This window comes from Cavenderia fasciculata (genome assembly GCF_000203815.1).
Source record: "Cavenderia fasciculata unplaced genomic scaffold Scf_Dfasci-G-p-12c09.r1-3, whole genome shotgun sequence".
Classification (NCBI taxonomy): Eukaryota; Evosea; class Eumycetozoa; order Acytosteliales; family Cavenderiaceae; genus Cavenderia; species Cavenderia fasciculata.
Window position 1 is genome coordinate 562,226 of NW_004457736.1, and position 22,759 is coordinate 584,984.

A 22,759-nucleotide genomic window follows, 5' to 3' on the forward strand; every position below is an offset into this window, starting at 1 on the left:
GTACTTCCTCCAGAAGGGGAGTCCGATGATGATTTACCTCCTATTCCAGGTTTGCCTTTGCCTCCCCAGTTATGTTTTGGCTAAAAAGACATTAATGTTAGAACTAACTATCTATTCATTGATTGACTAGACTTACATTTTGGAACATGTTTTTATTATTTATAACTACTCTACACTTTTAATGATACAATGAAAAGGCGTGGGTGGGCAACAGCCTCACTTAAATTCGATGTTTCCATTGCACAATTTATAATAATAAAAAAAATAAAGATAAAGAAGGGTAGATATTTTGTCAAGGTGAGAAACTTTGGAAATATCAGTGGTCGTCAATCGGAATTCGAATTTCGTACGTATATCTCGAGGTAATAAAGTCTGAGCCTGACAACCCACATTAAGAGTGGGCAAAGCATCACAATTTTTATTAAAATTGTTAATTAATTATTCCTCTATCCATCCATTCAATAAATGTTTATGGACCAAAGTCTAGTTGGTTGACAAAAATAGGTGTGTTTTAGTTAGAATATACAACATTGGCTCTCTTTCATAAAAGTGCCATTAATCCGATTCATGAACTTACTATTTGATTTAGAAAAAGGAGGAGCCCCATTGTCAGGTTGACCACCATTAGCACCAGCGCCACCTCCTCCTCCTACCTTTGGTTTTTTTCCACCTCTTAATCCAAAACTCTTGTATTGTATTGTTACAGTAGGAGAGAGAGAGAGAGAGAATATATAAGTATCAGGACAGTTAAGCGTTAATTAAACATTATTATAAAAAATATAATCTTACATTCTCACCATCAAATTTCAACATGTTGTATGCTCTAATCTATGTATTAAATGATTACTCTACTTTTAACTATCTCTTTTCTTTGATATGTTGTTTAAATGAACTATCAAATGAGGAGGTCAATGGCCTAAATCTAATGAGGTCAATTTAATTTTTCACAAGATCTTTTTAAAAATCGGATGTATTCATGATTTGTCAACAACACCAGTTCTAAACAATTTGATCGAGTTTAAACTTGCATTTGGTGCCATCCAAGTACTCAACCATTTCACATTTAGAGTGCTTTGGGAATCACCCAAAGACCCAAGTGAAACAACTCCATATATCCCAAATTTACTTCGACTAGTCCGGTGGACACAACTCTTTTGTCTGTGGAGATCAAATATCACGTTTACCAATCCACTTTGGTGTCCCAACTCTTATACGGCCATCTGCATTTAACTATTTATTCTGCTTAAAAGTAAATAAATCAATCTTTGATTTCCAACACCCCCTCAACTACCACCAAACAAACACACTTGGATTTTTGGTCTTCCCAATCTCTCTCTTTTTTTGTTTTTTTTTGACCTGACTGAAATTACCTTTTTATTGTTGTAGAGTGTTGTATTACTTTACTTTGCATTACTACTACTTTACTTTACTTTACATTTAAATTCATCAATCAACATTTTTAAATTATTTAAATAAGATTTATAGGTTTAGTTTAAACAAACTATATTAGATTTATGAAAAAGTCATTCGATCACTATAGTATTACATATATCTCCTCCATCATCACCATCATCAGTGTAAAAGTTTGTCTTTGAAACCTCATCAATGCCCGCAAATTAAATTATTAGAATTAATTTTTATATATTATATTTTTGGTCAAACAAACATTCTATCTGCAACAACATCTTTTTTATTCATTCACTTCTTTTTATTATTCTTCTTCTTCTTTTATCCTTACACAAAGAGAACATATATACTTTTTTTTTAGAGATACAAAGGTGTTAAATAATTAATTAATACTATCCTTTCACACTCTCACTACACACTCTCTCTCTTTCACACAGTCTTGCTCTCTCTCTTTGTTTCTATTCTTTGTTCATCTTTAAAGAGACATTGTTGTTGTTGTATTTTTATATTATCATTTGTACATACTCACACATAAACCCTTTTGCAGCAATCCTTATAAACAATTTAATTGTTTAGTTAGTAGTTTTTCTTTTCTTTTTTGATATCTATCTATTTATTTATTTATTTATTTATTATTGTATGTTTATTGAAAAAAAGATTATATATATTATTATCATCATCGGTTTAATCAATCAATCAATTAATAAATAATCATTATTATTATTATTATTATTATCTCTTTTTACAGTAGGTCATAATAATAAAACTGAACTGAAAGCAGAGAGGAGGAGAAGTATACAATAAATATATACTTGATCAACCCACCCAAACAACCGACCGACTGACTACAAAAGGTCTAGGCTTGTAGTCTTTCACCTGCAAGGACAGCACAATAAAGTAAAAAGTCATGGGGAGCAGATCACTCGTCAAGCATCAGTCGTCCTACATATTACCATCCTTTTCTTCTTCTTCTTCTTCACAAATGAGGGATGAATACATCGGTGATAGTGATGACCTAGAAGTAGAAGAAGAAGAAGAAATCAATGAGGATGATTTAGATGTGGGATTCCCATCTTCTATGTATTCCTCCCCAAATGTGACCCATCGCATACATCGTCACATACACCATCCACACAAAAAGATATTCCTATTTTCTCACAACGATGATGATGACAACGACAACCATGATGACGATGATGAAATTGATCAACTAGCCAGTGTTGATTCTTCATCCTCTAATGAACGAGAAGATCAAGATGAACTACTATTCAGTGATGATGATGATGATGATGATGACACTTTTATACCTGATGGTATCGGGTTCCACCATTCAAGTGATTCTTTGTCGTCATTGTCAAGTAGCCACAATAGTAGTAGTAGTAGCAATTGCTCAGAGCCAGGCTCAAAGTGTACGACCCCAACCATCAAATTCAAAATCACACATAAACAACAAGAAGAACAGGAAAAAGAAAAGTCATCAATGGGAACTAAACCAATATTGAAAAGAGGTAGAGAAGACTACAACTACAACACTAGTGGTGGTGGTAATGAATCATTTGAGGAGAGGGGCCGTGTAAATAATAATACAAATCAATCAAAGGCATTGAAGAATTCGCAATCAATAACCACCCGAAAGATTAAAAGATTAAAAATGTTTCAATCAACCGGCGCCAACTCTATTGATGAGGATACAGCTGCAGCAGCTGCTAGCAATACCAATCATAGCTATGAACATATATTAATGGATGACAAACATATTCAAGAGGCAATCAACCATTTCAAGCAAGTTTCTCAACTTGAAATTGAAAAGATGTGTTTTAATGATGGTTTGGATTTGAGATCTGCTATTGATAAATTGGTACATAAAATACAAGAATCAAATATCAATCAAAAATCTCAAACCACATCAACGACATCAACTACTATATCTCAAACTACTTCTACAACTTCAACTATAAATAATAATAATAATAATAATCAACAAAATAATAATAATAGTAATAATAATCAAAATAATAATATTAAAATTAATAATAATTTCACTTCAACAATTAATCAAGATAAGGATTATTTAATCAACATTGGCAAATACTCTGAAGACGATGCAAAAAGAATATTGGTACTAAAAAAAGAGTTGGTTAATCTTAGAAAGAGTGGGCATAATCATATATCAGCAATCACTGTCCTCTCAAATCGTTTAGCTAGTAATAATCAACAACAAATAACACAACAACAGAAACAACAGAAACAACAACGACTACAACTACACCATTCTCAAAATGAATCAACGATTTTATCACCCACAAACAAAAAAAGACTATTTGATGACGATGATGATCAAGATGACAATGATTGTACAATTAATATATCAGATAATTATAATAGTCGTTCTTCTTTTAGATATAAAAAGAGATTAAAGCAACCAAATAATAATAATAATAATAATAATAATAATAATAATAATAATAATAATATAGATGAAAATAATATGTCATTTGCATTCAATTATTCACATATTCCATCGTCATCATCCGACAACAACAACAACAACTTGTATAAACACAATCAATCATATAAAACTGTACATTTTGCAAATATACTGGAAAACCATGGACAAGAAAAACAACAAGATCAAGATGAAGAAGAAGAAGAACAGGAACAAGAAAGATCAGATGATTTTGAGGATTGGGTAGATGACAATTTTGTATCATCAACAGACCAAAAGTTACCTCGTTCATACCATTTAAACAATCCTTGTAGATCTTCAACATGGAGAATAAATAATGAATAAATAACAATGACAATAATAATCATACACAAACCAACATCAAAGGACATTTTTAATTGGTCTTTCTTTCTTTCTCTCACAATACTGGAATTCTTTCCTCCAAACATTGTAAATATAAAAATAAATTAATTAACTCTAAAAAACTTGGTAGATATTTTCAAAGAGATTGATAATGATGTGTTAACAATGTCATAATAATAATAATAATAATAGAGAGAGAATGCAAGATAAAAGAAGTGATTCTTCTTCTATTCTTAGAGTATTTAAGAATAGATATTTATTTAAACTTTTATTAACAAAGTATGTTCGTGATGATGTAGAATTCCTTGGTGCACTAGTACCAAGGGTAACAATCAACTCACTAGTCATTAGAGATGATAAACAACAGCAGCCAACAATAGAAACAGTATCATCGATCATTAGAGGAGTATATAATATTCCTAGAAGAAGATACCATCATTTATCAATCGATTTGCCATGGTTGATACATAACAAGCATTATGGTGTTTTAAAAGAGATTATACAATCATCATCATCATCTTTTTATCAAGTATTGATAACAATCAACTATCAACTATTGTCATGTTGTCTGCCAAAGTTGATGATTTGGATACATTTAAATTGCTTCTATCAACCTTTACACAATCATTTATTCAACACTTGCATTACTCCAACGACAACTCCTTCTTTACCCAACTCAATACGAATCGCACCGTACATGAGTCATTATCGGCATACCTTGAATACATTGATTGGTATATTCAATCACTTATCGCCAGTCATGCCAATGTTGATATATGGATTGCATTGACTGATTGTATCAGTACCCATTGTACAGTAAATGTAATCAAACAAAATCGAGGAGGAGGAGGAGGAGGAGGAGGTATATTCAACTGGGTAACCTCATCCATTCTCAATTACTTGATGGGAAATAATAACAATGATAATAATAATAATAATAATAATAATGATAATACTACCTCATCCTCTACACCTACATCTATACCACCAGAAAAACAATCAATTATAGAGTATGTATGGGTGAACCATTCATACAATTTGGTAGATACAATTATTCGAACATGTATACATTATGGAAGAATAGACCTACTCGATCATGTATTGGATAATGACATTGGAATGGAAAAGTTAAATCAATATTATATAAAGACCAAATTGGAATTAGAAAGTAATTCTTCTAGCACACTGTCTTGTTGGATGAATGATAGTCCTGAATACGAGCAACTTGAACACCACCATCATCATGACAACCAAAAAATAATAAGAGAAACAATCATTCATTTATTTAACAAAATATCTAGTAATAGTAATAGTGATAATCAATCAACCAACCTATTCAACCTATTATTTACCACCACTGGTAGAAAGAGTTGTAAACAATGTATTACTAGTAATATTGATCTCTTCATCTCCCTCTGTAAAATGAATCCAACCATTGGTTTACAATATTATTTTCTTTATTGTCCATTAAAAAATTGTATTAATCAAGATGAAAAAGAGGAATACCTCCAACAACAAGTCCAACTTCATTATCATGCATTATCAACTTTAATAGAATGCTACAACACAAATAATTATAATCAATATCCAAAATTAATAATAGATATTAAAACAATTCATTCAACTATTGGATCACTCTTTGACAAGAACAATCCTTCATTCCTTCCTCCTCCTCCTCCTCATTTAGCAACAATATATTATTTATTTTTAATATTTGAATTCAATTATCAATATTTATTAAAATTGGAAATGGATAAAAGAGAAATCAATCATCATATGAATGGATCAAAACTAAAAGAAAAATCATATAAATTATTAATTAAGCATGCCAATCATCATTACAATAATGATACCAACCATTTTAAAAATAATCATCAACAGTTTATAGATTATTTATTAAATCGATGTACGTTGGAAAATATTAGTAAATATGGTAATTTAAAATTGGTGCAAGCGTCATGTAATGAACAATTAAAACAACAACAAAAATATAATGTTGTTAGTTTGGCCAACAAGGATTTAAAGGTATTGGAATATGTGGTGGACAAGTTGTCCATCAAACCATACAATCAAAAATTAACATTTAATACAATCAAGTTGATAGAAAGATTGGATAAAATGGTTGACAATGAAGAGTGGCGTCATCTAGAGATGGTGGTCAATAACTTTGACCGACCCTATGACATTAAATACACAACGTTGCAAAAGTTGATGAACAAGTGTCAATTTGGTATTGTAGATAAAATATATGATTCACAACATAATATTAGATTTGTTGAACCTCTTTTAGCGATGACGGTAACGGTAACAAGTGTCAAGATGGCATCGTATTTTAACAATAGTATAATTGTGCCTGGTAAATTTATTGGTGACGAGCAAGATAAAAAGGATTTGGTCGGTTACTTTTTGGATGGTGATGAAACGTTTTTCTATGGAAATACCAGCGATCTTTTCCAACAAATGACAAAAAATGCTATTATGTATAACGATATTCCTATGATTAAATATCTTTATCAACTATCGGGAGCTAATGGTAAAAAGTTTCCACAGTTGAATCTGGATATCATTGTTAAACAATTGAATGTAGAATTATTACAATTGATCATTTCTTTGGATATGGATATACAAATCAATAGCAAAGAGGCATGTATCTTGATTGGTATGTTTGGTTCGAGTCAGTGGGTTCAAAAGATCTTGCTTGCACCATCTATAAAGGAACATCAACATTTTGTGTTATCATACATTAAAAAAGGTGCTCATTTTAATTGTAACACATTTAATAAAAATGAGATATTACAGATTATTATTTAATATTGATCAATATAGATAATAATAATAATAATAGTAATAATCTTATTATTATTGGTCAACGACATTAAAATGAATAATAGAATTATTCTATTAATCTAGATTCAAATTATCAATTGATTTATTAAATTCCAAAACAAAAGCAAAGTGAGGTGTGTTGATGCACTTGGGTAGAGGTGCAACAAAAATAAAGAATTGATTGTTTTTATTTTCTTTTTTTTATACAATTACTAGTACTTTGGTTAGGATTATTAGTTTTCGATAAAAGAGTAATTTGTGATCTCCAATCCATAATGGCACTTGTGACAAGTTGGACACCATGGAATACACTGTCCAATAGGCATTGGTCTTCTAGCTGGACACTCTAATAACTCTACAGCCATTTTACAGGTTTCAACATCACTAATTTAAAAAGAAAAATAGAAAAAAGTAAATTAGTTAGGGCCAACAAAGTATAGGATTATTATTAAATTTAATTTACTTACTTGATATTTGGAATAAATACTTTGACACCATCATCACATGTGAATGAACATTCTGGTGTAGCAGCAACGAAAGCAATAATAATTGCGAGGATGATTGAAAGAAGGAATAATTTCATCTTGTTATACGTATATTTTTAATTTAAATTTAATGATTTGAATGTAATGATCTTTATTCGATGTCTCAAACAAACATAAATACTGATTTGAGATGGAACGGAACATCGTTCTTAGGGCGCATCCCTCCCCTTTTGATCAAAATATCCGACTGGTTAAAGAACGGAATCAATTCCGTCGCCAAAATTTTAATAAATATCTTTTTCAGGTACCTCCTTTATTTTATTTATTTTCGGTATAATTTTAATCTCAAAGTAAGATATCACGAACAAGAAAGATTCAATTTAATTTTTTAATAAATCATTTGTTAAAAGAAGCTAAGAACCAAAGAATTTATTTATTTATTCTTTTTTTAAAGATTTTTAGTAAAAAGTGTAGAAACTAAACCTTTTTGTTCAGACCAAGATAATAGATTTGGATAATACTTTATTTGCATTTGTTGAGAGATAGTATTCCATTGGTTCTGGTTAATTTCAAAGTCTTCATCACCAAAAGAAAATAGTAAAAATGAGTTTTCCATAAACAATAGACTGCTATGATTACTCAAGACCTTATAAACTTTCAAAAGTATGTCTTGTGGTGGAACATAAAATTCTAAACGTAATTTCTTTAAAAACTTGTTTGTCAAGGAGTAGATTGACAAGTCTTAAACATATTGATGTTTTATCTTGTTGTTGTTGTTCATTGTCTTGAAATTTGTCAAATGAAATGGCGATATCTGAAACTTTTAATTGATTGGCAAGTCTAAGAAACTGTTCTATAACTTCCATTGAACAAGATTCAAGTTTAACTTTTTTAAGAAAAAGATTCGAGTCTTGGATATTGGCAGGCAAAAAAGACTGATCATACAATGAAAGGGAACGTAAAGATGGAGTGATTTTGATCCTGGAGGGACTTGGCTGTGGATCCACAATTGATAGTTTCTCCAATTTCGGTGAAAAAGCCAATGTTTCAAGGTATTGTATTGATGGCTCAGGTAATTTCAAATCAGAGAGACCCAATTCATTAAATACCTTTGCTTGATCCACATTGTTGAAATAGTAACATTCAAAACCATCACCTTGTTTGACTATTTGGCTTATGACTAACCGTTTCAACTTTGGCATTCCTTTCCAAATCTTTAAACTAGTTTCAATTGGATAAGAGTCTACATAAGCCAAACTATTGACTGTCAATGAGAGACGTTCCAAAGTATTTTTCCATTTACTTTCGACCAATTGGTTAAACCCAATAAAAGTACCTTGACCAACATGTCCAGTTATAAACCCAAACTCTTTTAACATTGGCATTTTCAATCCTTCCAATTTTCTATAATCTATTTTATCATTGAAACAACCAAAATAAAAAGATTCTAAACTTGGAAATTCTATTTCATTACTTATTATATATTCTAAAAGTGGTGAAGATTCCTATAATATTAAAAAGAAATAAAATAATATTAAATAATCCTTTTGTTTTTGTTTTTTTTCAAACTTACCATATCTCCTCCAATTATAATACACAAGTTTTTAATATTTGTTTTAATATTTGAAAATAAGAAATTACATTGTGATTCTGATGTTGTTGTTGTGTCTGTTTCAAAAAATTCCATTTCTTTTACTGATCCAAAAAAATCTGTTTGATTATGGCTATTGTCTTTGTCATTCTTTAATAAATAAATCTTTTGTAAAGACTCGGTACCCAATTTTACAATTTGAGGATATGAATGGTTGAAAAGAGACCATGGAGAAGAAAAATAAAGATCTAAATTTAGAGCTAGATCATAATTGCAAAAGTTGATCAAGTTTTCTCTAATGTAGTCAAACCAACCTTTGCACACCAACAATAAATGAATTCTCCACCATTTCTTTTCTTGTGTTTTACATAGGATAAATTCTTCTCCTCCTACTATATAACAAAAATCTATTATTTTCCTTTGAATAACTATTTGCAACATTCATTACTATTATTATCTATTATAAAAAAAATGATCATCTTAGGAGGACACGAAGTACATCCAAAAAATATAATAGGACGGTTTTCAAAGTCATAAAACAAACAATATTCTATTTAATATAATTTATAATATTTGTGACATAAGAAAAATTACTGATATGATAGTACCAATTTGATTTAAATAAAATGACAATCAATTGATTTGTGGTCAAAAAGTGGTGAACTATCACCACCCTCATTGTAAAATCATTACACACCATGAAATTCATACACACAATGTTTGCGTGATAGAGAACACCTTCGTCACAACACAACACACTAGGTATATGACCATCGTTATCATAATCATATCAACGATTATTATATCAATCATATGACAATGAATGAAATTGCCCTCTACTCTTTCCCTCACCAAATTTTGCATGCATAATAGTTAATATTAATCTATCTTGTTTTAAAGCTCTATATCAATGTTATCAATAATAATGGGGAATAGAGTATTTTTATTATTATTAGTACTTTTATTATTTATCAATTTATCAAAGTGTAGAAAGGAGGATGGAGATGGTGGTACCCCTAAATGTACAGATGATCATCATCATTTTGAAGTAGATTATTTAGTGTTGGGTGCTGGTACTGCTGGATCAATTATGGCATCTAAACTATCAGAGGATCCAAATACCAAAGTATTGCTAGTCGAGCGTGGTGAATGGGATACCAGTCCATACATTTACAACATATCCAATTGGTATTACAGATGGCTTGTCAAACCAGACCCACTCTACAGTCACACATATGTTGGAGAACCTGAACCAAATTTCAATGGTGAAAGACCAAGAAATGTTGTTGGAACTATGGTTGGTGGTTGTTCATGTAAGATAGATTGGAAACATCAAATATTAAATATTAAATAATCAATTATATTTATTTAATTTAATTCTATTGATTTTTAGCACATAATGGTATGGTTGCAAATAGTGGTAGTGCAGAAAGAGATTATGATGAATGGGGAGAGATGACAGATGCAAAAGAGAATTGGTCGGGTGATATTGCCAAGGAGAGGTTAAAAGAATTTATGGAGATATTCCCATTGACCTATATGGATAGGAATAGAACATGGATGCCAGAGATGGGACAGGCGATTGAGTCGCCGGCGATGGGTTACACATTTACAACGGTCGAAGAGAACTTTGTTGGTATGAACCCGTACGGATACTCGACCAAACAATTCTGGTACACTGGTAAAGACCATAAACGAATGACTCCCTACAGCGTCATGCTAAAGGATAATGGTGCATTGGAGAATAGAGAAAATTTAAATATTCTAGTTAAATATCGTGCCATTAAAATGGAGTATGAACAACAAAAACCAGTAAAAGGTGACAAAGACAACAAGAATGATAATGCAGCTGAAGACAACAAGACCACATCAATGGTCAAGGTAAAGGGTGTATGGGTACAACTTAATTATCGTGGTTGGTGTTGGAGATAAACGTCACCTGACATCACTTGGTATTGAGACGGTCGTCGATTCACCGGGAGTTGGTCAACATCTTCAGGATCACAGTGTCGTCATTTATATTGGACGGTATGTGGTGCCAGCGTATCGTAATCGTCCGATTATCGTGCGATCGCCCATGGTTGACGGATACACAATCTTTGGACCACACAACTCTGATTTAATTGGTAACAGGTATACACTGCACGTAGACATTTCCAATGAATTGGCCGATGTACCTCTTCTGTCTCCTCCAAGACTGACATGCTTCCTCGAAACCAATCGACCAAAATCACAAGGATATGTTCAGATCAAATCTACTGATCCGTTTGTCGACCCGATCATCTTTGCCAACTACTATGATCATGAAGGTGATGCAGAAGATGCAGCTCTAGGTGTAATGGATTGCCTGGTATTGCAAGAGGAACTTCCAACAAAACTTTTTACGTAAAAGTGTGATGATGATTCAAATCAAAAGAGGTGTATCATATTTCACCGGAATTCCACTCCCTTCCTTTCAAGAACAATTGGGAAACCAAGTATGCAACAAAAAAAAACGAGACCCAAAGATTCTCAGAGTCTTTAAAGGAGCTCTGCGGATGATCATAATACTTTAGTATCTCTATATTAATTATTTATTTATTTTAAGAAATGTTTAACATTAAATCAACAACAACATTATATACAATTGTAGTTGTATCTTTATTTTCAAGTTTGACACATTGTGTCAACAAACCATTCCAACATGTTTTTACAAAGACATTAAAAATGATCGTCTTTATGACTTGACACCATTCACATAGTTTGTATCCTTTTTCTAAAATGATAAATGATTAGGTTCATATGTACCAATATGTTATTAATTTTTTTTTTTTTAACCTACTTTGATTATTTCGAAGCACCAATTATCTCATCTGGATGGACAATATACTTTTTAAATCAAACCCATTCTGTAATACAGATGGTGCTGCCAGTTGCAATGTATATGAAGGATCCACAACCCAAGGTGTATCATCGTACGTCAATACCTCGGTATTCTTGCCACTTGCATCAAACTTACCAAAAGGCGTTGCCATCAAGGCAACTAAACCAAGTAGTAGTGGGTGTCCAACCGGTAACAATGTTACTGTCAACTACCTATGTGGAGGTTCCAAGAGTCAGTATAAAATACATTGTACAGAACCTACCAAATGTACCTATCAATGTGATCTTACTCATCCTGATGTATGTCCACTTGTTCATTCTGTTAGTGGTGGTCAATCTTCAAACTATGGTGTTATTACATTCTTTATTCCAATTCTCTTTATCATTTCTCTATTTAAATCCATATGAAATGAAAAAAGATCCAAGGATACAAACGCATATACAAAAGACAAGCTTGTTGGTGAAATTCGCGACTATTTAATATGAACTTTTATTTTAAAAGTAGGAAATTTGCAACTATTTAATATTCAATACCAACCTAGGGATCCTTTCTTTTTGAATAAAATGGGTAAGAGTTCAAAGAGTGCCTGTGGGCATCTCATGGATGTGATCGCAAACAAACTTTCAACGACCCATTTTTCAAACCATTTTTGTTGTTTTGTGTTCCTTTCCTTATAAGGAGTTGTACTTGTTTACTTTTTTTTACCTGAATTGGTTATACTTTGAACAACAACCGCACTTCTTTGTTAGTCGACCAATAAGAAGAAGAATAGTTTATTCAGTGTAATGGGATGTGTGTCTGTGTGTGCGCCCAATATCACAAAAGATTATTATTATTGCTATTCTTTATGAATCTAAATTGATTGCTCTCAAACTAGCTAGTATCTGCACTTGTTCTTTCTTTACTTTCAATCTTTTTGATCATCTCAATATTATGGATTTATGATTGTTTTCTTTTAAAGGAAAATGTGATGTGATGAGGCAAGAAAGAGTAAGATGAGAGGTACAAACGACGCAAGTTACTCTAAACCATGAAATTGCCTAAAACGCATGGAATCTTGAGTTTGAAAAAGAAGACAAAAACAAAAAATAATGGTGCATCTTTGGCCTAATATGGGTTTTCCCTCCTTTCGCTTTTTTGTTTGTTTCTTCTTCTTCTTCTGATGCGTTTTGGTCGCAGGGCCCAAAAATAAGTACTTTCCTTTTATAGATCTTTTTATCGATTGTCAACGATAGGCTGTTGGTGTGAAACACACCCGCCTACCTCGTTCACTCTATAACCATTGAGATGAAGAGAAGAGAAGTATAGCGCGTGGACACCCTGTGTCCCTCATCATCACTGATGCAGTTGCAGAGAGTTGAGTTGAGTTGACTCTAGAATCAAATAATAATAATAATGCAAGGTACCTTGCCTTGCACAATGCAACCGAATTACTCTCACCACACACCCAAAACGACGACAATTCTCTTCTTATAGTCTTTTCTTTCTTTCTATTTAAATATCATTCATTCATTCATTTCTTGTTTTGTTAGAGAACTCCGTCGCAGCACCACACGCAACTAACTAACTAACTAATCTTGTATTAAAAGAATAAAAGAGAAAGGAAGGAGGGGTCCCTATCCGTCCATTGCATTGCATTGCATTTCTCATATTTTATCACTATATTAGTCTAGTAGTAGTAGTAGTAGTAGTAGTCTGTTAGGCATGCCTGTTTAGTATCTAAATTATATTCTCTTTGTAATAGTATATATCTTCTAGAATTTATATTATATATATTTATAGGTATTTATCATATCATATCATAACATTCACTACACACAGACAGAAACAACATTCAGCAAACAGATATATAAATAATATTAAAACAGACAGTAAAGTGACTGATCAGTCCAACCGCGATTTTGATCAACTTGGCTACACGTATCCATTCTTGAAAAAAAAACTGACTGGACTGGAATGGAAGTAGGATTGCTTAAACTATTGAGGTTAGTTAGTTTGAGACCTACTTGCGCAGATGTTCTAAAAAGAGAAAGTTTGTTAAAGGGGGTCTGATTTTCCCATTCATTCAGTCAGTCAGTTGGTTTGTATAGTCAAGATATGGATGGGATTGGTTTGTTGTTGTTGTTGTTGTTTGTGTTTCAACTAACTATAATTGAACAAAACATATATTCAGTCAGTCATATTTTCATTGCCTTTTATTTCAATATATATATATGTATATATATATATCTCGCACACACCCTCGTCTACATAAAATCATTTAAAAGTTAGTAGGGGGTGTGTGATTTGATTGCTTGAATGCATCCATGCACTTCCGACATTTTTTATTTCCAATTCAGGACACAAAGAATTAAGAGAGAGTGTGGTGTATGTGTGTGTGTGTGTGTGATTAGGGTGGGTAGAGAGAGATGAATCAGTATGTTTATCAAATAACCGCCATTTACATAATAATTCCATATCCATCCATTTCCAACAACTACAACGATAATAATAATAATAGTAATAATAACAACATCACAATCATGTATCGACAACACAACAAACATTGATTGATTGATGAGACGACAAACATACCAATAACCAACTACACACAAACTAAACGCACCAAGTAAATAAGCTGAGCTGGCTGGAAACCAACTGTGTTTTGTGAAATCCAACAATAAATATTGTTGATCCTCATCCATCCTTCCCTCCCTTTACCTCTGGCTGCTGCTACTGCTGCTGGAAACACACAGAGTGAGTGTTTTTTTGTGCAGATGGTATTTCCAAAACGAGTACATGCGATGCACAGAATGATGGCACCCTCCACGCTTACCCCTCGCCATCAACAAACACTCTGTCCAGCTGCAGCCATATTCATATAAGAAGAAAAAGAAGAAGAAGAAGAAGAGGAAGAAATGATTAGAAAAGAGGAGAAGACCGAGAGGAAGGAAGGTTGGTGAACTTTACTTTTAAAGGTTGGTTGATATGGATGGGCTGGCACTACACAATTTAAACAACATTATTGATTATGTTAAAAAAGCAGCTTAGCTGCGCGCAGTTGGTCTAGCTTCTTTCGACCCACCACCACCACCACCCATCATAATTCATTGAGGGTAGTGCATCATCATCATCTTCATCATCATCATCAACCAACCCAAATTAATGTTAGTAGTAGTAGTAGTTGTAAACACAACACAAAACACATATTTAAAATATATTGGTTTGGTTGTGATATTATAATATTTGCATTGTTCCTGTTGTTTGGTGTTCCAGTTGACTGGTGTTGTGTTGTTGTTGTTGATTTATTATGTGTTTCATATAAACAACAACAACAACAACAATAGAAGTAATAGTAATAGTAATAGAGTTACTATATATTTAAATTTATAGATTTTCCACACCCTCTACTTTAGAGTGTCGACGAAACAAATCAATTTCAAAATCATCACGATCACCACCAGAAGGGATTTACCCTCCCTCCCATATTTCCCACCCTTTTTTTTGGAATCACAATCACCATCATCATTCCCTCTTAAAACCAATCACTTTCAAAAAAATCACCCTTCCCCCAATCATACCCACAACTGTACAACCAAACAAACAAATATAACAAACAAAATTATTTATTTAAAAAAACAAAAGTTTTGATCAACAGCACAACAACAAAAGACATTGATTGAAAAGGTCGGTCTTTTTTTTTTAGGTTAGGTTTCTTTTTTAGGAAATATACTCTATATATAACTACAACTAGAACTAGAATTAGAATTAGAATTAGATTTAGAACTACAACATACTAGATAGAGAAAGAAAAACATGATGGATGTGGGTGGCGAACTAAATGGGAAATCTCCCAACAATAATAATAATATTAATATTAATAATAATGCCATGAACCCATTATCGAGTAGTAGAGATGGAATGATGATGATGAATAGTAGTGGTGGTAATAATAATGTTCCAAGTGCACTTGGGGGAGCATTGAGAAAACCCAATATAGACAATGAAAGAAAGCGCCAGTCCATGATGAGCCACTGGAAATACAAGGCGGCGCCAATGAACGCTGGCGGACAATCCCAACTCAACTCATCGAGTGACGATATGGTGATTGGAGACACACAACCACCACCACTACTGCCACAATCATCAACGCTACCTGTAGCACCCGCTGAACCTGAAGGTGGAGCAGGATACAACAAGTCAAGAAGAAACTCAGCTCCCTCACCATCAATGCGAAACATGGTGTCTCATTGGAAATTCGATCCAAAGGGAATGGTTAGACAACAACGACAATTACAACTGATTGGAGAACACCAACAATTAATGTATCTTAAACGACTTCAAGAATCATCTGCTCGACAACCCGGCACAGGTGGTCAACAACCAATGGCAATGGATACTTCACCTATAAACCTCCTGCCAACAACAACCATACCAACGCAATCATCACCATTATCATCACAGTCATCTCAGTCATCACAATCATTATCATTATCATTATCACCCGAACAAACAGCAATTTCCGAGTTATCACATTTTAAATCATCAACATTCCATCCATACTCTCGAGCCAGTAAGAACTCTGCGTCACCAAGATCATCCTCATCATCGTCATTATTATCATCATCGAACCTTCCCCAACCACCACCACCATCTCCATCCCAACAATCAACCGAGCCACAACCAAGAATGGAACGAAGATTTTCACTGCCATCAGTCTCCAACATGTCCCTCTATAGTGGCCAATACCAACCCCCACCATCACCAAAACTCACTCCCAAAACGACACCATCCTCATTATACAATCTTGACTCTATTCCAGAGAATCAAGAGAATGGATATTATAGTGGAGGCAGTAGCAATAACAATGGTCCAAACAACATTGGTAGTAGTAGTGGGAATAATACGACGACGACGACAGGGTTTTCGCCATCATCGTCGGCATCTTCAACATCACCATTCATGGGTCACTCTCCACCACTATATATAAATGGATTGTCACCTTCGCTTGTTGGTCTCCCTCAACCATTTTTCAATTCGAATGAACGTTTATCGTCTCAATCGTCTCAATCTTCTCAATCATCATCATATTTAGGCAAATCTCAACAATCAATTTCAATTCCACCAACCACACCTCCATCTTGTAAAACAACTCCAAGAGACTATTCAGAATTCCTCAATACTAACCTTTCTTCATCCTCTTCTTCATTGTCATCACACAACAACAACAACAACAATACTGTACATTTAAAATCACCTTTTCTCACCTCTTCTCAACCATCAACCCCACACTTTCCACCAACAGATTTCCATTCATCATCATCATCGATGGATAGTTCTGATCTTACACTACCTCCAATGAGATCACTACTTAGTGATTTAAAAATTTCAGAACGTTTGGATCAAAATAATAATCAAAATAATAATCAGAATAATAATCAAAATAATAATAATAATAATAATAACCAATTGTCTCCAATATCAGTGTCACCATCTGGATCAACACCATCTAAAATGTGTATTATTAATTTAGTACAATAGATAGATAAATATGATAAAGGAAGATGTTGGGTTATCTCTCTCTCTCTTTCTTACATTAGTTAGGCTACAATATGGTCAATCATTTCCAGACCTACCTACCTACCTACCTACAGAAAGAACAACAACGACAACAATGTAATTCCATTTACCATTCACGAATAATTGCTTTAATAATGTAAATTTGATCAAAACCCTCGCCCCTCTCCCTGCCCCCAAGCAACTCCAACCCAACCAATTATTTAGAAGTTAAATAGATTAATAGAATAGAATACCTACCATGGTCCTTCCAACCTCCCTCCTCTCATATATATAATAAATTGAATATAATATTTATTTTAATTAACTTTTATGAATCATTAAAGTTCTTGATGGATGATGTGACCTAAAAAAAGATTTTGAGAGCACTCAACTCAATGGTTCATTGTAATAATATAATTTGATATCAGATAACAAGACAATAGAATGAGTAAAAAGGTATTTCTAACAGGTAAGAATAGTTAATATTATATTGTAGTATTACAGATCATCATTGATTAGCATAGAAAGGTAGCAAAGTTATCTAACCATCAATCAATCATATCTTATCTATCATCTTAATCTTATTTCTTTTATGTTTTATTTAGGGGGTAGTGGATTCGTAGGAAAGGTGATTATAGAGTTATTGGTTGAAAAAGGGTATCATGTAGTAGCATTGAGTCGATCAGATAGCTCAGATAAAGAGATTGCTAGAGTGGGAGGTACTCCTGTCAGATGTTCGATGAGTGATGAATCATCGTTGATGGAGCATATCAAAGGTTGCTTTTCAGTGATTCATTGTGCTGCAAAGTTAGAGACGAATGCATCGTCTATCGACGAACTATTCAGAGACAATGTAGATGCAACAAAGACACTGTACAATGTTTCATGTTTTCAAAATGTACGTGTATTTGTATTCATCAGTACTGAAGGTGTCATTATGAATGGAAACAATATACGTGATGCTCCCGAACATGTTCCTTCACTAGATCATATCAATCATTTAGGTTGGTATAATCAATCAAAAGCAATTGCTGAAAGATATTTATTAGGTTATATTGATAATGAAAATAATAATAACAACAATACAAATAATACAAATAATACAAATACAAATAATACAAAGATTAAAAATAACTTTAAAGATGATAATAATGAAAATAATACAAATAATAATAATAATAATGGAATATTAAATAATGTTAATAAGAAAACTACAACAACTAATAATAATAATAATACTTCTTCTACTTCTTCTTCAAAAACAAAATCAATAATTATAAGATTACCTTTGATTTGGGGAAAAGGAGATAATGTATTAAAACATTTATGTAATTTGGCAAATACATTGAGATGGGTTTGGATTGGAGGTGGAAGAAATCAATTATCTATTTGTCATGTCAAGAATGCAGCACATGGTATTATATTGGCAATGGAAAAAGGTGATAATGGAGATATTTATCATCTGACTGATGGTCCAAGTGTACAATTTCGATCATTCTTTACAGAGAGATTCCAAAAGTGTAGAGTCTCTGATTGGAAACTTCACATGTCACTTCCCATTCCATTTGCATGGCTTCTCGTATACGTCATGTCATTCATGTGGCGTATCTTTTCACTCAAAGGTCTTCCTCTTCTCACCAAAACCGGTCTCTACTATAGTTCCAAAGATTTCACTATCAACGATCAAAATGCACGTCTAAAATTGGGTTATCAACCCATCATCACCTATGAGCAAGGTATGGCTCAAATTGCAAAAGAAATGACTCCCAAACAAAGTCAATCTCATTCACAAGAATAAACAAACAAATAATTTAAAACAAAAATAGTAGGTAACCTTAATTATTATCCATTTACAGATATTTTTTTGATTGGCATCGGGAATTCATTTCGTTTCATCGCATTATTTGTCAAATTATACAAAGATAAATATAATTATATTAATTAATATATATATATATTGAATATCTAAACTCAATCATCGATAGATAGATAGATAGATAGATAGATAGATAGATAGATAGATAGATAGATAGATAGATAGATAGATAGATAGATAGATAGATAGATAGATCGATCGATAAATGAGAGTATCTAAATTTAAAAGAAAATCAGATTCAGTACTACCGTGGCACTCCGGTACTTTCACAATACCTGTTAGAGACAAATACTCTGACCGATTTGTCTCTGTCAGGAGTCAACAATGACTACTTTCCACTGCTATATGGTGCACTTACAAGACCAAAGTCTTAACTCAGACGACTAGAGTTGATTGCAGTACCAGGAGAAGAGTTTAGTCAACTTGCACCACTATATTTTGACCAACTCGATTATCTATCCATTCAAGGCATATGTCCATTTACCATCAATCCAACCTCTGTCATCAAACATTTCAAAGTCCGTGATCCCAGAGTAATGACCAATTTCTCTTTGTATCTAGCTAAAAACAATCATTTAATTAGATTGTCAACGCTAAGTGGACTTTCCCACTACACTACTATTATTTCAAAGGAGGAGGATAGAGTGGCTATTGGGTCTTCATCAATTACTACACTCTCTATACACAACGCTAAATTAGATAACAACAAAATAGAAGACCAATTTTTAGACATATTGCAACGATTTCCAAAACTATCTACACTCAACTTTAAAGGTTTAGATTATTATCAAAAAGAACCAAATATAACAAACCAACAATACTCAAAAATTGGTCAACACAATTCCTACCAGCCACAAAAGGAGTTAGAAATCTTGGTATCTTTATTTTTAAAAAGAAATATAAAATATTAATTAAATTAAAGGATAAAAGGGTTAATTAATTAATATTTAATATTTCTTTCATCATCCTAACAAATACTAACAAACTGGTCAACAATATTCTAACCACCACAGGAAGAAGAAAATAGAGATAATGCTCATTTAATAAATAAGTAATTTAAATAACGAACGATTTTTTTATTGTTTATCTGAGGTCTTCTAAAAATTTTCTTAATTAAATTACAATCAGTATCATAATGAAAGATATATAATATTTGTGGTATTTGTTTATTTGATTAGATAGTAGAGAGAGAGAGAGAGAGAAGATGGAATATAGATTATTTAAAACAATAATAATAGAATCAAAATATACTAGAAATAAGATATTCAATTATGTTAGAAGTTTCAACAAAATAGACAATGGTCGTGGTAGATCAATTAGATATCAAGATGTTGATTCTTTGGGATGGTTGTTATCAGTGAAAACAAAGTTACCATCATTACTTCGAGAAAAGATATTAAAGAGTGTTGAAGATCTTTGCTTTCCATCGTACAATGCAATATTAGATTTATGTGATTTGGACTTGGATCTATTTAAAGTGGTCTATCAACATTTTAAAATGGATGGAATCGATAGATATGTTGAATTACTCGACCGAGCATCGGAAAGAGGTAGACTGGATATAGCAGAGTATCTCATATCACAAAGACATCCAATGAGTACACGTGCTATCGAGGAGGCAGTTGCCAATGGTCATTTGGAGGTTGTCAAGCTGTTGTTAGATTGCGATTACATTCAAGATGCTCCAGCACAAAAGTTTCATCCAAGAGAACCAGCATACCAACGTGCAGCCATCTCTGGTCATTTACATGTGTTGCAGTATTTGGATAGCATCAAACCCAAATACCCATTTCAAACAAATGCTAGTATAATCTCTCGTGTCTGCGAGAGTGATAGAGAGGATATTGTCAGATACCTATTCGATCATCGAAAGGATATTCTATTTAATCGTAGAGCAGTGATTGATGGTGCAATGGGTGCTATTGGTAATTGCAACCCTTCACTTTTGACATTCCTCAAGTCGATCGACCCTCTGACCGTAATACCAGCAGTGGTTTACGAAATCTACCCATACAGTGAATACAAACTGATTCCTGCCGTAGAAAAAGGGGACCCCGAATCATTCAAGGCATTCATGGATATGGGTGTGTTTGGTAACCAATTACACCCCAAATGCATTCCATATGCTATTGCCTCTGGGAGCTTGGATTTGGTCAAACTTTTACTCACCGAATATCGCGAATTTATTCATCCACCATTACCATCCTCATCCTACACTATAGAGAGTGTTGGGGCAGCATGCCAAACAAATAATCTAGACATGGTCAAGTTGGTAATGGAGAATATGAGGACATCAGAACCACACCCTCGCTCACTCTTGTCCTTTGCAACTAAATCGGGCAACAAAGAGATTATAGAATATGTCTATCACAACACAGAGACGATTGGTACCTTTGGTATCACGATACATTTCTCGGATCTAGACACTATCAAGTTTATTCACAACCTCCTAAGATTAGATGGTGGTGGTGATGGTGCACCGTCTTACATGTTCGAAGAAAACGATGTAATCAAGGCATTTTCATACCATGACATTGCGCTCATGAACTATCTTTTGGATATCCGTCCGAATATATTATTTTCTATGCGTAATGCACTCGATTCTATCTGCTACAGTAAAGAAACAGCCATACGAATTATGACAAGCTTTTCAAGTCTCAATGAGCCTCTAGGTTATCGTCCAGGCAACATGGGTCTTTTAAACGTTTGTCAACATGGAAACCTTGACCTCTTGCGTCACTATATCGATGTGTTGGTATCAGAGGGCGATGGACCCAGTCAATATATGAAAAATAGAATGTTTACAGTTGCAATTATATCAAAGCATCTCCATATAGCTCAGTATGTTCACGATGAACTAGGATTGATCAGAAATTTGGATTCTGATTTTATGGATAGAATATTATTTTGGGGCGATCAAGAGGTTTTAGAATATGTATTACAAAACAAATATTGCAAAGAGAATATAAAAATCAACAGTAATATGCTTAGACATGCATCACATGACTTGGAAACAATGAAATGTATATTTAGATTCAGAAAAGGAACATCGGTGGTCCCAGAAATGATCAAAGGTGCAATCACTACCGGTCATCTTCAAATGGTCAGATTCCTTGAATCTAAACTACCCAAAAATAACAATCGTCTAGCCAAATATATTCTACCGGATAGCTTTGATGGTGCCATTGAACGAAAGAATGTTGGTATACTTATGGCACTCAAAGAACATTTCCTTCCCATCATTAAAAATAATTTATTATCCGAGAGTATAATACCTGCTTGGAATGAAATTAAACATTTAATGATAGAATAAAAAATTAATAACATGTAATTAATTGTATTTTTAAATAATTTATAGATATAT

The 22,759-nt window shown here is 32.9% G+C and overlaps 11 protein-coding genes across 11 annotated transcripts; 8 read left to right on the forward strand and 3 right to left on the reverse strand.

Annotated features, from left to right (window-relative positions):
- Window positions 1-469: 469 nt before the first annotated feature.
- DFA_06119 (uncharacterized protein) lies at window positions 470-1,457 on the reverse strand (the record flags this gene model as incomplete). Its single annotated transcript, XM_004361775.1, has 4 exons — window positions 470-483; window positions 578-686; window positions 790-828; window positions 1,431-1,457. 4 exons carry the CDS (start codon window positions 1,455-1,457, stop codon window positions 470-472), a joined length of 189 nt encoding a protein of 62 aa, XP_004361832.1.
- Window positions 1,458-2,314: 857 nt separating this feature from the next.
- Window positions 2,315-4,198, forward strand: DFA_06120 (uncharacterized protein; the record flags this gene model as incomplete). The annotated part of the gene is made up of 1 exon (XM_004361776.1): window positions 2,315-4,198. One exon carries the CDS (start codon window positions 2,315-2,317, stop codon window positions 4,196-4,198), a length of 1,884 nt encoding a protein of 627 aa, XP_004361833.1.
- A 217-nt stretch (window positions 4,199-4,415) lies between these two features.
- On the forward strand, window positions 4,416-7,095 carry DFA_06121 (uncharacterized protein; the record flags this gene model as incomplete). Its single annotated transcript, XM_004361777.1, has 5 exons — window positions 4,416-4,454; window positions 4,497-4,675; window positions 4,747-5,226; window positions 5,296-6,875; window positions 7,043-7,095. The coding sequence occupies 5 exons, from the start codon at window positions 4,416-4,418 to the stop codon at window positions 7,093-7,095; spliced, it is 2,331 nt and encodes a 776-aa protein (XP_004361834.1).
- Window positions 7,096-7,275: 180 nt separating this feature from the next.
- Window positions 7,276-7,625, reverse strand: DFA_06122 (uncharacterized protein; the record flags this gene model as incomplete). The annotated part of the gene is made up of 2 exons (XM_004361778.1): window positions 7,276-7,426; window positions 7,510-7,625. The coding sequence occupies 2 exons, from the start codon at window positions 7,623-7,625 to the stop codon at window positions 7,276-7,278; spliced, it is 267 nt and encodes an 88-aa protein (XP_004361835.1).
- Window positions 7,626-8,174: 549 nt separating this feature from the next.
- Window positions 8,175-9,563, reverse strand: DFA_06123 (uncharacterized protein; the record flags this gene model as incomplete). Its single annotated transcript, XM_004361779.1, has 3 exons — window positions 8,175-9,032; window positions 9,101-9,510; window positions 9,548-9,563. 3 exons carry the CDS (start codon window positions 9,561-9,563, stop codon window positions 8,175-8,177), a joined length of 1,284 nt encoding a protein of 427 aa, XP_004361836.1.
- A 480-nt stretch (window positions 9,564-10,043) lies between these two features.
- On the forward strand, window positions 10,044-11,050 carry DFA_06124 (uncharacterized protein; the record flags this gene model as incomplete). Its single annotated transcript, XM_004361780.1, has 3 exons — window positions 10,044-10,431; window positions 10,512-10,754; window positions 10,887-11,050. The coding sequence occupies 3 exons, from the start codon at window positions 10,044-10,046 to the stop codon at window positions 11,048-11,050; spliced, it is 795 nt and encodes a 264-aa protein (XP_004361837.1).
- A 145-nt stretch (window positions 11,051-11,195) lies between these two features.
- On the forward strand, window positions 11,196-12,388 carry DFA_06125 (uncharacterized protein; the record flags this gene model as incomplete). Its single annotated transcript, XM_004361781.1, has 4 exons — window positions 11,196-11,451; window positions 11,706-11,746; window positions 11,770-11,858; window positions 11,956-12,388. 4 exons carry the CDS (start codon window positions 11,196-11,198, stop codon window positions 12,386-12,388), a joined length of 819 nt encoding a protein of 272 aa, XP_004361838.1.
- Window positions 12,389-12,544: 156 nt separating this feature from the next.
- On the forward strand, window positions 12,545-13,786 carry DFA_06126 (uncharacterized protein; the record flags this gene model as incomplete). The annotated part of the gene is made up of 2 exons (XM_004361782.1): window positions 12,545-12,635; window positions 13,764-13,786. The coding sequence occupies 2 exons, from the start codon at window positions 12,545-12,547 to the stop codon at window positions 13,784-13,786; spliced, it is 114 nt and encodes a 37-aa protein (XP_004361839.1).
- A 2,065-nt stretch (window positions 13,787-15,851) lies between these two features.
- DFA_06127 (uncharacterized protein) lies at window positions 15,852-17,751 on the forward strand (the record flags this gene model as incomplete). The annotated part of the gene is made up of 3 exons (XM_004361783.1): window positions 15,852-17,478; window positions 17,561-17,636; window positions 17,745-17,751. 3 exons carry the CDS (start codon window positions 15,852-15,854, stop codon window positions 17,749-17,751), a joined length of 1,710 nt encoding a protein of 569 aa, XP_004361840.1.
- A 212-nt stretch (window positions 17,752-17,963) lies between these two features.
- On the forward strand, window positions 17,964-19,317 carry DFA_06128 (uncharacterized protein; the record flags this gene model as incomplete). Its single annotated transcript, XM_004361784.1, has 2 exons — window positions 17,964-17,988; window positions 18,125-19,317. 2 exons carry the CDS (start codon window positions 17,964-17,966, stop codon window positions 19,315-19,317), a joined length of 1,218 nt encoding a protein of 405 aa, XP_004361841.1.
- A 614-nt stretch (window positions 19,318-19,931) lies between these two features.
- On the forward strand, window positions 19,932-22,708 carry DFA_06129 (uncharacterized protein; the record flags this gene model as incomplete). Its single annotated transcript, XM_004361785.1, has 3 exons — window positions 19,932-19,948; window positions 20,191-20,270; window positions 20,634-22,708. The coding sequence occupies 3 exons, from the start codon at window positions 19,932-19,934 to the stop codon at window positions 22,706-22,708; spliced, it is 2,172 nt and encodes a 723-aa protein (XP_004361842.1).
- Between the last annotated feature and the right edge of the window lie 51 nt (window positions 22,709-22,759).